Consider the following 17041-nt stretch of genomic DNA (forward strand, 5'->3'; position numbering starts at 1 on the left):
AGATGTTTAGACCCCTGATATTTCCCCAAAGTCCCTAAAAGTAAAGTAATATTTTTAATAATAATACAATAATTGAAAAATTGTTTAAAACATTTTTAAAAGGTTGGGGAAAAAAGTAATTTGTGGTTTTGGCCTGACAAATTTTTTAAATTGTGGTTTAAGTCTAAAAATATACAAGATTGGAGGGTTGTTTATTGGTAGTCTGTAAAAATACCGATACGTGTCCAAGGATTTCTTATACTTTGAGCTTTGTGTTCCCAATAGGAAATTAAAGAAACATTTCCAAGATTTAAAAATAAAAACAAAATGTTTCTGTTTATGCAAATCAGTTTCTACCCAGTCTATGTTTGTATATAAAAATTAAGCTATCAAAATAAAGTTATACTGTTGGAGGTCAAAGATAGATTCATTGTTGTAGTATGGTTTTCTTATCTACAAAGAAAATACATTCTGTCTGCATTTCTGCATCCGCTTGTTGCCATGACAGAAATATCCACCATACTGAATACTGCCCAATCAGAAGTACAAGTAAAGTAATTAAGAAGCTTTGACATGCAGGTCACTATTGACCTTTCAAGTCTGAATTAATTGTAATGTTCTTGGTTAGGACTCAGCCACGATAATCACGAAAGGTATGCTTCAGTTTTTGCAACCCTCTTTTAGACAAATAATACTTTTTCAGCTGTGCTAAGTTGCCCCCACAGTATTTAGTATCACACTATTGTGCGTGGATGTTATGAAAGTGGAGATAACCATTTAAAAGTGAGATAGAGAGCCCAGAACAGTAAGCTAGCCAAGCAGCAAGACATATCAAGGAACAGGCAAAGACATAGCCAAAGTTGGGAACTAGAGAAGACAAACTAGAGCAAGCTCTCAAATTGAAGATGGAAATCTAGCCCAAGACACTGGCATAAGTAATTTTGGAAGCTTGCAAACTGTGGTCAAAACGCAGACGGAAAGCAAGAAGAGAGCTTTATAAGGAGCAGTCTGCTTAGGTGGTGGCGGTTAAGCTTCCTTATGAAGAATTGTTTCGGCTATGTGCTTGCACACATACAATGCACTGCAGTTTATAAGGAGAGCACTGCTAGGCCATCTGTTTTTTTTAATCAAACCCAGTTCCTCCTTTCCGGTCTCATATGATTACTACCTAATAACAATATCAAAGTTGACTTAATAGCCCAAAGCTATTGGTTTTATTACCTTTAGTGCTGCATTAAAAGGAAAGTATAGTAGTTACTGAGGTCAACCAATCTTCGTACATTGGAATTTTGGTGGTTCTATTTGGTTGTTCTTAGCTTTGTTTTTGTTTGCTTTGCGTCTTTTTTTTTTTGGGGGGGGGGTTAAGTACTATTATAACTAAAAAAGGACTGGTAAAATATTTGAGCTCCACAACTGGTTTCCTAAACAATTGGATTTGGTCAAACTCAAGCAAATACAACATGTTAACCAGTATCTTTTAGAGAAGGAAAGTGAGATTAGGACCCCCATTTTATAATTATTAAGGAGAATGCATTTATATATAAAGCAATAACAGGGTTTACAGTCTACAATTTTATTCATATCAATCATGCAAATCATGCAAAATAAAAAGCTTTTCAAAACAGAAATAAATAAATTACTCAGGTCATCGGAAAGAAAAATCTAAATAGTGTTGCTGCAAAGCAGTTATTACTTTTACGACCATGTAAATTACATTGCACTGAAGTGTTCCATTGGTATGCACAATATAAATTATCTTGCTATTACCATTAAATGTCAAGTCTCTCAACGGAACCTGAATACACACAAAGTTAAAATCATTCTCTGGAAGAAAAAGTAGATAAAACACATCTATATGCGCTGCATGGTTTCTCAGCGAAAATACCAGCAAGCAGACAAGGTAAGGATAACAATAACTAATAAACATAATATGTGAAACATTTTATCAAGCAACATGCAGTCAATCCAACACCGTTATACTGCTGGTATTAAATCTGCTGCCATTTAATTTGGCTTTATCCTTTGAACTGAAAAAATTTGGAAAATATAGAGTCTGTAGCAGAAAAGTTATTTACCATATATCTGTCTGCTTTGTATCTTTGCTTTCCAGAATTTCAGATCACAATCTATATGTCTCATCTGAATCCAAATCACACACTAGATTATTCCATGTCTTAACAAATTCACTATACCATATGCACTAAATGAACCATTTTCTAATACGCCATTTTTAGAGTACTCCAAAAGCAACGGGGATCTAACCAATTTTCACACAAAGATGGATATCATAATACTGTTCTGGAAAATCCATTACCAAAGAAAATCTAGGTGAAATCTATAATAGGCTGTTATTTTTATATTAATTATTATTTTAACCTTTTTATTTCTATAATAGCATTCACACAGCTACTGAAATAAAAATGTGGATCATCATGGCGTACTGACGTCAACAGGATTAAGATGACTGCTTCAGATTCTTTACTCTTTAATTTGACTTTACTATGCAAAGGTCAAAGTTCTTTTTCATTAGCTAAGGTACTTTATGGTAAATGCCCCATTTCCCATTAGTAGAAACATAATAGTGTATTACATTTATAAAGTGCAAGTAAGTCAAGAACATCTGGTGATGACGCAGTACAAGAAAAAAAGCGGAAAAAAAGCAGGATGCCAGAAAAGAAATGTTTTTGGCCATTATAAAAATGTCTTGCACTTTTTATACAGAATACAAGGTATTCTGTAAATGTACAAGGGAGATGACAAGGTTTACCCTTCCCAAATGTTCTCCCTTGTCTATTCACAAAACACCTTGTATTCTGTGTAAAGTAAAAAAAAAAGGGAAAAAATAAATGTTGTGAATGGGAAAAGTGCCAAACGAGCGAGCAACCCACTATCTTCTCTGTACTAGAGCCAGACCACTAGCAGGGTTAGCAATCTAGCAAGTCAACAATCTAGGACAAAAAAAGCTGATTTGGAAAATTCTGCAATTCAGCTCACTTTCCAGTTCAGCTATGTTGTCCTAGATTGTTCACTTCTCCTGTCTTCTCCAAACTCTTCACCTTTTTGTGAATAACCCTGTAGGTTTTGGTGCCAGGAGGTTGATGTTTCCAGAAGGGCAAGGATGCTCATAAAAATTATTGTTTTACTTAAAGCAGCAGCCAGGCACTGATGGACAAAATGCCTTAGTGGTAAGATATTAAAGTGGAACTCCACCCTGTTTAATTAGTTCCTATCATTTTCTCTCATTGCACAATTGGATATATTTTTGGATATATTTTTTATTAATTTTTTTTATGGAAGGTGCTTTTTTGCAGGTCCTTAGCCCGCACTTCCGGCTTTCTCGCCTAGATGAGAATGATGCACATCCGCCTGCATGAAGCCTCCTGAGATAGTGACATCACACACTCCAAGAGGCTTCACGCAATCTACGCTACACTGCACATGTACTGGGAAACTTCCCAACCACACAGCGCCATAGCGCATTCAGTGCGGCAGCAAGAATTAGGAAGACACCATAGAACCCTGATTATGTCAGAAGGAAGATGGTGGTATGGGACCTGATGTGCTGCAACAGAGGGGTGGCTTACACAAGACAACTAGTAAACAAAAAGATACAGCGCTAATAACCTCTCCGTGGGGAACATTCAAAGTGCATAAAAATAACCGGAAAAAAGATGTGCAAAAATGCCAATATTAACAAAACACAAAGAAATGAATGTTCATAACCTCTCATGAGGAACACTCAAAGTGCTGATACAGTTTCAAAGTATAAATAAAATGACTATGCAAACATAGCAATAATCATAACATGAAATAACATAAACATAACATAAAATTCCCAAATAGTGTGCTATAATTACCAATTTGTTTCCAAGTGATACATAAAGTTTCTTTTAAAACTTAGTCAGTGTGAATACAAATATTCAAATGGAAGTGACAAGTTTTTTCAGGTGAACATAAGGTGAAAAAAATTATATAGTGAAAAAAATATATATATAACAATTAATGGCTGTAGATCTTCGATTATTTTGCATATTACCTCTAGAGTAGGGTTGTAGGTAACTACAAGAGGGGTCCTGGTTTGGTTTTTCTTCTCTTTGTACTGTAGCAGTCTTTCCCGTGGTGTTCTTAGGGCAGATTTAATCTTTTTAGAAATAGTCTTTTCCCTATAGCCCTTTCCCTTTCTTAATTCCAGCTTCCATCCGAATCACACTAAACAGGGTGTCATCTACAGCCAAGCAATCCGATACCACCGCATTTGCTCTGACACTGAGGACAGAGACAAACACCTGAGCACACTGGCTGATGCATTTCGGCGAAAGGGCTATAGGGAAAAGACTATTTCTAAAGAGATTAAATCTGCCCTAAGAACACCATGGGAAAGACTGCTACAGTGCACACTGCAATACTGCATTTTTGTCTTTTTTGACATCTTGTCTACTGGACTAATACGGCTTACCCATTTATATTGCACTATATATCTATATATATATCTATATATCAGAGTGATAGCCTCATCAGCGTACTTCTGGCTGGAGGAAAGTCATTGTCATGGTACTTACATGCAGTGAAGAAAAGTGCTACACTATCTGAAAGGGGTGTCGGCATCACAAGACTGAGCAAAATTACAAATCTGTTGGCAGGTATAACAGTTCACATAGATTTCAACTGTATGTTTATGCATTTGTCTGCAGGTTCAGCTTAATTGATGTGAATCAATGTAATGCATGGTGCTACAGTGAAAGGAATTTCCATAGAATGCAGACAATTTAAAGCCTATCTCTGGAGAAACAAAAAACTTCCCCTTGCAGGGAGGTTTCCCCTGCACTGCAAGGGTTAACTGTGTTTATGTCTAAGAGACTGATCCACCACAGCTTGAGGGCCGGAGGTTTGAGACCCCTGCCCTAGACCCTTGGTTCTCAACTGGTGGGTTGGACCCAAAAGAGGGTCGCAACCCTGTGTTCGGTGGGTCGCCGCATGCCTTCCACTTTTCTAGGTGAGAGACTATTCAGCCTCCCCCTAGCGCAGCACTGTCAGTTCTCGGGCCAAGCAGCCATTCATATGCTGCTCGGCGCCGAGTGTCAGCTTGAGGTGAGGTGGGGTGGGCTGGAGCTATGGCCACGAGGGAGCTCAATCCATATATCTATTGCTTACAGCTTCCTCACATGTCCTGTCGAGGTGCCTGGATTGGAATGACATCACATTCTGGCTCCTGGCATCTCTACAGGGTGTGCAAGGGAGTGGTGCATATAATGCACATATGGATGGAGCTTGGTCACAGCACAGCAGCCCACACTAGATCCCAGACAGAGGATCCACTCCAGTTCTCGTAAGGTAGGGAGACTGGGTTGCTCTTTAACCAGTTAAAAAGAAAAAAAATGTAACATTTTTTTGGAGTGTATATGTGTGTGTGACATGTGTCTGTCAGTGTTTTTGAGGGACCGTTCACACTACTACAGTGCATCAAAAAGTCCTGTGCGATTAACTCACTGTACCATGCAATCACACCTACTACGCGTTCTGATGTGGGAGGTGGTTTGCCATTCATTCAAATGTCACCACAAATACACCTCCCACCCACAGTTCAATCACCTGCACCGGAACACGCGGTACCGCAATGCTGTGTGTTCCATTTCAGTGTGACTTGGGTCGCAACTTAATGACCAAGGACAAATGTGGGTCCTGAGGTTACACAGGTTGAGAACCACTGCCCTAGACATAAACAGGCAGTTAACCTTTGCAGTGCAGGGGTAGGCCACTGTAGAGGAAATTGTTTTGTTTCCCTGGAGATAGACTTTAAATTAAATTGTAAGCTCCATGAGGGTAGGGACTGCTGTGAATGAATGGTATGTATGTGTATTTCTTTTTACAAAGGCAGATCAACACATCCAAGAAAGTTGACTAAACCCACTTCAATATATCTGGTTTTTTATGAACTGAAACCAATCTGGAATAAATACTAGGTCAGATGCTAAATAGTTTCCTTAATTGTGTGCCATGGGAAAGGTGCTTTAATTATATGAATATATGTCACACTGTAGTTTTTATTGTAGAACAGTTTTCATAAATATGACAGTAGATGTATAGAGCTTCCAGGCTAGAAGACCATGCAATGACACACAAAGTTAAACAAAAATAAACCCTGTCTATATGGTGGTCCTAAATGTGAAAGATGGACCTCACTCAGATCTTTTCATTGTATCAGATAAAAGATCTTCCCATGCAGGTCTAGAATTTTGAGAAAAAAAACCACAATGGTTTGCTCCCAAAACAGCAGTTCTTCTAAAAACGTAATTATATAAAAACAGTTTGTCTTTTTTTTTTTTAGCTTAGATTTAATGTAAACAGCTCTGCACTTCAGTAATTCATAACACAAGATTTACATATTTAATTAGATTAGATTTACCTGGTTTGGCAGCACAGCAGTAACATCTCTTTGTTGTTAATTAAAACTTGCAAAATGACCAGGAAAGCTTTGGCTCGAATTGTTGTGGAAGGGCTTTCTAGAAGACGAACTATCTTTGTAACAAAAACCTGAAAAAGTAGCAAAAATAAATGAGAAGAGGAACATAAATTAGAACGTGAAAGAAACATTAAGGTGAAAAGTAAAATATGTCCCGGCAGGATGCCATTTCATTATAGTGATAAAAGTAATAAGAAAAAAAAATGCAAAATGCTTGCATTGTTTAACTAGGTGATCATTAATCAGAGGTAGGAGAAAATTGAAAATCTAAATACATTAGTTTAAGCAAGATTAGATTTAGTTCTCTTTGTCTATTAACAGATTGTCAAAGATGAACCGTGTATAAATATGCAAATAAATGTACCAGTGACACTCCCAAAACCTTTCCTACATCATAAAATACTCATCTTGCAGATGCATTTCATTTGCTTTTCTTGCTTGTGGTTCTTGTTACTAATAACCCATTTCTGCTTCACAGACTGTTTATGGTGTGTGAGTGCAGCTACATGCAAAGCCTGAGTTAAAACAATGCATAATATTTGTCATCCCAAATTACACTATAATCCCATCTCCGAGTCTTGGAGAACATTTTTTTTTGTAATGGTCCCCAAGGAGGTGTTAAAATAAAAAAAGCAGCGCTGGCTGCAAAACTCCTCCTTGCCAGCGCTGTCCCCTGCAATAATCCCTTGCCACTAGATATCCTTAGTCTTCCAAAGGGAAAGACATCTAGTTTAATTCAACATCATGTTGTCACAGTACAATGCACTCACAGTGTAATGCTGCAGAGGCAGTCAGTGGCACTAAGTACTATTGATAGCGCTATTTACCTTCCATGTTTGAGAAACAAATTTGCTTCTCTGGTGAGCTGCACACACTTACGAATTTTACCAGTGTGTTACTGCCTGAGCAATGCTTTTATTAGGCTAGCTGCTGGGGCCTTCTTGCTTCCAGCTTCCACCCTAGTCCATTGGTTCCTGTGTACCAACTATTGGCTTGGTTTCCTTGTTATATGTGTCAGCCACCTGCCCTGACTTCTGGCTTGTTCCCGATTATCAATGTCTGCTGCATGCCGTGACCTCTCCATTGTACCCTGCCAATCCGTGTCCACAGTCAGTCCTGACCTCTGGACTGTTACAACCTAAACTATACAGCTAATCTGGTACCCGGCAGTTTCTATCTCTCCCAGATCTACTTCTTGGTGTCTTTCTGACTCGTGGTCCATGATGCCTGAGGAAGGTGAACCCTGGGGTCGCAACTGGAGTCAGTATGCAAAGTCCATACCCCTAGGGCTCTTTGGTGAATACCTGTAGGCTTTTAGACATCACGTCCTGGGGAATCCCACGTCACAACCCACATATGGGACCGTTCAAGTACGTTAAATCAGCTGATCCAGCTGATTCCAGTGAGATCCTGGTCCAGTTCCCAAGCCCAGTTACCTCTTTCAATGTGATCCAATGTGGTTTCTACTCTGCAGATCCTGTGGCCAGGTCTAACGTGTTCCATGGTGCTTGTCCTACAGCAAGACCAACTGTCAGCCTACACTTTTCAGGTACACTTACTACCCTTCCTTGGCTATCCCTTATAGTGCAGCTGGAGTGTACACTTCATTGCAGTGGCCAACCTGAAAACCACCCAGCCCTGGAGAAGAAGCTATGAATAAGAAAACCCTGCATGTCACATCCAACGTGCAGATAGCACAGAGGGCCCACTATCCATTATTGCCTTTATCACTATAATACTCTGTATTGTATGGTACAGATAAAGGTGTTCCTGAGAGAAGGAACGGAGTATATACTTGTGTAAGACTAAATGTTATATGACAATTAGGCTGTCAACATATGGGGGAGATCACTCATCAGGTTTAATGGCAATTCTGAGACCCACCCAGCCAAAAAATTGCCATCTGAACCAAAGTTTTTCTCCTAGGTCAGTCAGTCTACATTTTAACATATGCATAGAAAAAGGATTGGTCCAGCAACTGTTTGATTAAGGAATGACTCCTTAAAGTAGGCCTTAACTCAGAAAGAGAAAATTTGATCTCTTATAGGGAATATCTAGAACTTTTAATTGTGCCTAAACAGTACCCTGAAAAAATCTATCTTTTGTGCTTGATGTCTCCGTAAAAATATCAATCCACTTGCTGTAGGCACTCTTGTGCCTATAGACTGATATCTGAATATATGTAGTGTGAGAGGCACCCAGCAATCATCAGATTACCACTTGTCAGGGGGCAGCTGATGTGAGGCAGCAAAGCCCTTTTCCTCTAGCACAGGGGTAGACAACCTTGGCATCACAGCTGTGCTGAAACTACAAAGAACATTATGCCTCTGCCCCTAAGAGTCAAGCCTGTGACTTTCAAGCCTGTAGGCTACATGCCTCACGGGACTTGTAATTAAAAAACAGCTGGCGTTCCAAGGCTGCCTTTCCCTGCTCTAGCAATATAGCTATCTCCACACAGAGACATGGTATAATATAATAGACATGGAATAAGGCAATGGAAAGTCAGTAATAGGGAAAGGATCGATTGCAAGGAGACCACAGGCAACATTAGAAACTGGTCTGTTGTGCTATATCATTACATTAAAGGAGAACGATGAGGTGAGTGAAAATCACTCATCCTCATAGTTCAAGCCGATCACTTCTCGATCATCTACCTGCAGAGAGCGGTGACTGTCATTTACCACTCCCCACAGGCATTCCCCCCTCCCCCCTTTTAAAAACGCTTTAAAAGAGGTTTAAACTTACCTGTGTCCTCTTCGAGCGCTCCCGTCGGAAAATCTGAAAAGTCTTGGGCGGCCACAAAGGATCTTGGGGTGGGTGCATGCGCAGTTCAGATTTTCGGCCGGGAGACGAGGAGAGACACAAGGTAAGTCTATGGACGCGTGCACCTGCATGCAGACACTGTGGGACAGGAAGTGCCAGCAAGGACAGAGGAGTCAGCGCTGGTTTGGAGACCCGCAGCAGAGCTGGAGAGAAGTTTGAAAACGATAGAGAAAGAGAAGATCAGATTAAGAGACATAATTTAAGGTAAGTACTGACACTAACATTGGGGGGAAGGTACCGATGTGTTGTGCTGGGAGCATGCTCCCTCCGGGACCCCAACACAGTAATTGCGCTGTCACCAACAGCTCCCAGTCACTCTTTGCAATCTGAATCAGGGTCCTAATCATTGTGACAGCCAATCACAGTGATCTTATGATTGGGAAGCCCACCTCCCAGTATTTAGAACCCCTTAAAGGCCAGTGGGAGGCAAGGGCAAGGAATTTATAAACAAACGTTGCTCCTTTACTTCCCCTGATGTTCAGGGTGGGATCATCCATCATAGTAGACCCAAAGTTTAGGGGCTTTTTTTTTTTTGGTTGAAGTTTCACTGTGTTGAGGAAATATTTTGGTACCATTATATTTTCTACAAGTGCATTTAATGCCTGCTGTGGCCAGAAGGTGCAATTTGCCGTCTTTCTGCCATTTTCTGCAAATCTGAGAAAGTCAGCTTTTAATCTATTTTCTGGAAACAATACGAACAGAATTTATGGCTTTCTATTCTATAAATTATTTCTAAGCAAAGTAATAGCACAATGCATTAGAGTCCCTTCGAGCTGGAAGAGTTATGGCCTATGTGCACGCTGTAGTGTCAGGTTTGTGTCCAAACAGTTTAATCCATATTACTACCTTATTTACAAGAAAGATAATATTTGACATGGCTTTTTTTTTTAAATTGAACAAAATAAATAAACGTGAAAACTGAGCCCTATTAAAAAGATAAGTCCACTAAAACCAATATCACAGTAGCTACCAACAAGATTGATCACTTCCTAGTATCTTAAGCCTTTCAGGAAAACTGCTAAGTAATCTTTCCGCCAAAATTCACAACACTCGGGGATAAAGATGTAGCCATGGCTTCAGGCTAAAGCCATCTACAAACCTAAGATAGCAGCCAGCCAATGCACAATCTGGCCACCAGATTATCTTTTATACATAAGATCATTCTACTAACACTCATGTTTACATTGGCTGAACATGTACATTTTGCCATGGAGGGAGAAGAAGCACTTTGGTCATATCTTTAGCTCCAGCCAATCCCTAGAGAAAATAATAGTGATCTCAGCCAAAGTATTTTATTTAATGCAAATATTGTAGCCACCTAAAGTGGGAGGAAGAAGCAGCACAAAGAACCAGCCAGGTGTGCTGCCGTGCAAGGAGCCTGCTTAAAGGAGGGGAAAGAAAAGTTGCAAAGATGAAGTCATCAATCAACAGAGAAAGATCAGGTCCCTCTTCCTGAGCTGTGGGGCAGAGTTGTGTAAATTTCAGAAACGGATTGACAGAAAATGAAATCTTTTGGCAGGTAAAAAAGCTTTATATGTTTTTAATCAGTGTAGACCGCTGCAGTTCAGCTCTAAATAAGTGCACAAATGGCAATCTGCTTTTTAGATAAAGAAAAAAAATATATACATTTGTCAATTAATCATTCCTTTCTTTCCACAGTGTTTGCTAGAAGAATACTGTACAGTTGCTTATATGTTTTTATACATGCAAGTGTTTATGTAAGTGTTTATTTATTTAGGAGCATTTCTACTAAAGCAAAAAATATTTAAGACTCTGAAAACCCATCTGTTTTCACACATGTGATTCTTCATTAACCCTTTCGTGACTGGAGATTTTTAAAACCTGAATGACCAAACCAAGATTAGCCGCGTTAGTATGTGTCACTTAGCTTGACAAAAACTCTATAACTAACGTGTCTGTTAGACAGCGGGTCAGAGAATTAGGAACACACACACTTGTGCATTCCAAGTTCTCTGCAGCAAAGTTAATTAACATTCTCACAGCAAGGGGCGTTTTACATATGGACTTAAGTTTGCAGTTGTGAATGAGGTAAAGAGAATGTATAGCATTTATGTTTGAGACAAAAAGCCTAAAAAAATAGGCGTCATATGAAAAACCTTTTCTTGGTGTACATTAAGTGGCACATGAGTGTTCAGGTGCATTGCCAGTGATTAATTTTTTTAAAGGCAGCTACATAACTCAGACAGAGCTGCAAGACAACTCAGAATAACCCCACTCACTCCCAGCATGCCTCAGTTTTATAGCAGCAAAAGTAGAAGAGAATCATAAAAACAGATGGGAGGAACCTGTGACCGTTAATGTAGTCCAAGAAAAGGCTTTCACACTTACAGTACAAAATCCTATTTTCTTAATTGTATATTAAGGCACACAGGAATATTCTGGTACAGTGGGACATCCAAAACAAGTCCAGCTGAGGGATGGGCAACACAACAATAAATGCTAACAGACGCACATGAACAACAGGAAACAGAAGAGACTCAACAGTGCTCACAGAGCCACCTAAAGAACCTTACAACTAAAGCTGGCATCAGATAAGGACTGAACATCCACCCGATAAAACTTGACAAATGTGTAAACAGAAGACCAGGTGGCGACTCTGCAAATCTGAGAAACAGAAAGCCGATTCTGAAAAGCCCAGGAAGGACTAACTGATCTAGTGGAGTGCCCTTTGACAAGGAAAGGTGGGACCTTAGCCTTAATTCCATAGTCTAGAATGATGAATCTCCAAATCCACCTTGAGATAATGGAGTGAGAAGCTGGTTGTCTCCTGTGGGGACCCTGAGGGATGACAAAGAGAGAGCCAGTCTAAGAAAAGCTGTAGCAGAAAGGTAAACACAAACAGCATGTACCATATCCAGACAATGTAGTGAAAATGTTGGGAAGACGTGAAGCAGAACATAGAGATGGGAGAACAATGGCCTGGCCTTGGCAAGAAAGCACTTTTAGAAGAGGATTGAGGCCTAAATACAACCTTGTCTCTGTGTAGCACTAGAAAGGGATCTTTACAGGATAAGACAGCCAACTCAGAAACTCACCACACAGGAGGTGATGACCATGACAAATGAAACCTTGTGAATGAAAGTAGACAAGGGAATATCCCTGAACCGTTCAAAGGGCAGCTTCTGGAGAACTAAGAAGAACCAGGGTGAGATTCCATGAAGCCACTGGGGAACAATGTGTGAGACTACCTGTACAATAAGGTGTGAGAGGCAAGCAGTTTTTGGAAAAGAATCACTGGGACAAGATATGAACCTTGACTGTACTCAAGGCTAAATTTTAACAAAGACCCAGACTGGGTAGACTTGGAAAGAAGCCAATTTCATATAGCTTTCAAGAGTATAGGAACAACTGAATCTGGTAGGTCCATATACTTCAGTACATGAGTGTCAACGGCCAGGTCGTAAAAGCCAGTGACCAAAAAATAGGATGGTAAACTGGTTCCTGGGACAGAAGATCTGGATGATTTGGTAGGGCCCATAGACAGCCTGCCAGGAGTCTGACCAGGTCAGAGTACCACATCCTCATGGGCCAGTTCAGTGCGATGAGAATCCCCAGAATGCCCTTGATAATGCAGAGTGGGCGAGGAAGGAGCTTCAGAGGAGGACAGGCATAGATCAAGTTGAATTGATCCCACAGAGTCACCAGGGCTTCCATTGCAAAGCTATGAGAATCCCTGGACCTGGAGACAAATCTGTTCAGTGTGCTGTTGAACCTGAGAGCTATAAGATCCATGTCAGCATGTGATAGATGTCTTGAAACAGCTCAGGGTGCAGGGGCCACTATCTGGTGTCCAGACTTTGTTGACTGAGGAAATTCACCTGACAATTTTCTACTCCTGGGATGTGCATGGCAGAAAAGGTTGGAACATGACATTGTACCCAAGCAAAAAATTTAATTTGCTCTCTTTGAGCTGAGAGACTTCTGATTCCTCCCTGATGGTTTATGCAAGCCACTTCCGTGGCATTTTCTGACTGAATCCTGGTCAGATGACCTCGCAGTCGCAAGGTCCAGGGTTAATGGGATAACAATCACTCTGAGCTCCAGAATATTGATTGGGAGACAAGCTTCTTCTGACAAACAAGTCTCTTTCAGAGAGCATCAAGAACTCAGCCCCACAGCAATAGGCTGGCATCCAACGTAAGGACTTTCCAGACCAGAGGGCACTGGACTTGTGACACACAGGCCAGGGAAAGCCTTGTTATGTGGGTCAGGCAAATTAAATGATCCAGTAAATGATCCGGTCTGTCCTGCACTGCCAGAATGTTGAGTTGGAACTGTCTGGAATAATATAGGGCATCAAGGACTGCCTCCAAAGAAGACACCATCAAGCCCAGAACCTTTATGCAAAATTCTAGGGTTAGATGTCTCTTAGACTGTAGAGAGTGCAGAGTCTGGAGTTTGTCCTGTGGCAGGCAAACCCTGGCCCAGGCCATACTCAGGACCAGACCTAGATACTACAGAGAGGGAAGTGCCCAGAGTGGGGCCACAGGCATGAGCTCCAGTTGTTAGAGGACAGAGGGATCCATAAGGATAGATCAAGGATACCAAAACATGTACTTGGACCAGACACCCAAGGTCTGGCAGAGAGACATTGCAGCAAGGCCAGTTTGTACCAGCAATGGAGAAAAAGGCCTTGGAAAGAGCTTCTAGCCTTTTATCTACAGGGTCATTAAATGCCAGAATGTCCTCTACAGAGACAGTCAAAGTCTTGTTAAGAAATAAAATGGCCGGATCCACTTCAAGGATGGCCCACTTTTTAAGGATCCTCTCCTCAAAACAATATTGCTGAGCAAAACACTTGAGAGAGGTAATACTTTTTTAAGCATTAGACCAATCACTGTACAAAATAGGCAGGTTTGTGCGGGCTCTGGAAATGGCACATACATGTTCAGTGTGACAACCAGGAAGGAGGCTGCACAGATTCAGTGGGATTAACAAGCAAAAGCACAACATAATGGAACCAAATTCAAAAGAGGCACAGTGTCATCTCCCTCCACTAGATTGCAATCAAAAGTGTTGCATTTGGTGCCTGACCCTTAACAAAAAATATGGTGTAGCATTATCCCCCTGCCACTGGCCTGCGACTGAAAGAAGACAAACAAAAAGATACCTTGTCGCACTCCTTACCGGAAAAACCCAAAGTTGAATGAGGTCCAAAGAGATTGTTTATTGGAACGTTATGTCACCAAAACTAGCGCTTTCGGAGCCATGCAGGGTCCCCTTCATCAGGCTCAGCAATGACACAGCAATGACATTGGTTGTGTGCTGGTGACATTTACTCATCTGAAAGAAGACATAGATACAGCTCTGGCTTACTACAGTGATTGTCCGGACACCTTATGGTCCCCTCCAAGCAAGTTAGCAATGTCAGGCAAGATCCAGGGGACATGCCCCATCCAAATGGTCTTCGCCCTCCCAGAGGGCATACTCCATAATGAGTTTGCAGGGACAGGGTTCCACCAGATGGGGGCACCACAGGTGTCTAGGAGACCACCTAGTGCACAGTCAAGTGCCTAGAAGGCACATTACATGGGGGCCCCGTGTCTTCCTCACATCAGGGTCTGGGTGCATCTTTCAAGGCTATGCCAATGATCAGTTGATCTCAAAAGCAAAAGACTGTGGGGGGTCTCAGAAGGGCTGTGCGTGGTACCAGGTCTTGGGTGGGCTGTGTGGGGTCTCAACAGGTGTCCGGAAATTCTCACAGGAAGGTGTGGGTGGCAGAGTCGCTGTAAGCAGTGCTGGGTGATTCCCTAAAAAGTAGGAGGAGATGTGTGCGGCCGGCGCTGTAAACAGGCACCGTGGTTCACAGGAAGGCTGCCACAGTTACCAGCAAGTGCGGAGCCTCAGGCAGCCACTTCAGTTGAAAAATGTAAAGCAGCTGTATCTGCGTTTAGTATTAGGGCATTTTCACAATGAGTACAATTACTCGTGAAAATGTCCAGTAAGGGCACCGAACCGATATCGGTATCTGTACATCCATAATAAAAAGCTATTTAAAAAACCCAGAAAAAATATGATGATATAAAACCCTATGTTTTGCTAATTAGGATGCTTATGGCAACACTTACAATATATTGTGCTCAGTTTCTTTTAAAGCTTCTGCATTTATATCCTCTCATTAAACCCGGTCCCCCATTTGATGGCCTTGATTTCCATTGTAAGGGTGGTTTCTTGGCTTGCAGGGTTCTATGGAGCACCATCGAAGTCACCCTTACGTGCACGCTCACAAAATACCTGCAACTGCTGTCTGCGATGGACACACCCATGTAGCCCAGAGAAATGAAAATAATGACATTACGGTGACAGCGCACAGACGCAAGGTTGCTAGGAATGAGGATTTTTTTAAAATAAAGAATTACTTTTTTTACATTAAAAATGCACGCTCTCTAACCAGAGGTTTGGATGGAGGCTAAGCCAGTTAAAAGAGAACTATAGATAAACCTTGTTTGGCTTTAGTCCTCTTTTGGGTCACAGGAGTACATTTACTAATGTACACCTGTAATCAAAAGTCATCATATAGCGGAATACTGCTAGCTATATGCTGACAGAGGAAGGCCGGGCTGCAGCCAGGAAAGATCCCGCCAATATTGTCGGAACCCACCCCGCTGCCTAGTTGACAGCTGACACAGCTTCTCTAGAGCCAGCTGTGCCCGCCCCCACCCCTGTCTGTCTCTCTAATGAGTGCTAGAGGAACAGAGAGGGGAGGGGGAAATCCCGGCAGGAAGAAGCCGTTAGCTGAGTGATCAGAGGTTTGTGATCAATCAGTTCTCAAGCTATTGAGCCGGCATGTGACAATGCAGTGTCACACGCCAGCTCATACTATTAGGAAGAGTATATTTTACTTTCCCAATAGTTCTCCTTTAAATGAAGAATGAATGAAGAGTGTTTAGTGGCATTGTGGTAAATATTAATTAATTTCCAGTGAATATTAGGCCAAGAGAGAAGTATCTGTAATAGAAAAGCTAAGGCTTTAGTACTACTTTACATTTCATAATGTACCATAATAAATGTGGCTACAAATCAAGTAGGAGAACACAATTTTCAACCATTAGACCACATACTACTCATGTATGTAAACAATGACAGATATACATGTTGTCGAACAACATGTAAATATCAATTCTATGAAGTAATAACCAATTAATCAAAATTGATGGCTCAGATATTATTTAGAATTGTGAACTGTTCTTCACCATATACGCTCCCTAAGTCAATAAAGCATTACCTCTGGGTAAATTTACAGAATTATAGTACTACGGATTCATAGCAGAATGGAAATAATATCCTCCCAATTGATGTCTATCTAGATGCTCAAATGAGAAAGTGGAACATATGTGTATATATAGTTTGCAATTTGTACACAGCAGCCACCTATCCTCCCTATGCTATTGCATATCATAAATCAAAGTTCAATCTATACATAGTAGAGAAATATGTTTTGCCCAGAAGTGTGCTAGAAATGTGGTGAACCATGAACAGGTGTAATCCAGCAGTCACAATAACACTTATCAGATAGTTTCTTGCACATGGAAGGAGCCTACCCTCCTTAGCACAAATATAACACATCTAGCCAGGTGTTGTCCATAAATCAAAGAAATAGGTCTGCCAGGGATTGCGCAATATGGATCATCCTCACATCCAAATGTGTACTACATTAGATACGTTACACTATTATGGATCGCCACTGTACTTTCAATTCAAGCTGTAAACACACAGTAAGCTTCTTCTCAAATGTACAGCAATAGCATCAATAGTTTA

At 40.9% G+C, this 17041-nt stretch overlaps 1 protein-coding gene across 1 annotated transcript in view; it reads right to left on the reverse strand.

Moving 5' to 3' along the window:
- ULK4 (unc-51 like kinase 4) overlaps positions 1-17041 on the reverse strand; it is a 463016-nt gene that overhangs the window by 277430 nt on the left and 168545 nt on the right. Inside the window, 1 exon segment of the mRNA XM_018561067.1 lies at positions 6383-6510. Within this exon segment, the coding sequence (XP_018416569.1) occupies positions 6383-6510 (128 nt within the window).

This window comes from Nanorana parkeri, unplaced genomic scaffold (genome assembly GCF_000935625.1).
Source record: "Nanorana parkeri isolate BGI_ZX_2015 unplaced genomic scaffold, ASM93562v1 scaffold498, whole genome shotgun sequence".
Lineage (NCBI taxonomy): Eukaryota > Metazoa > Chordata > Amphibia > Anura > Dicroglossidae > Nanorana > Nanorana parkeri.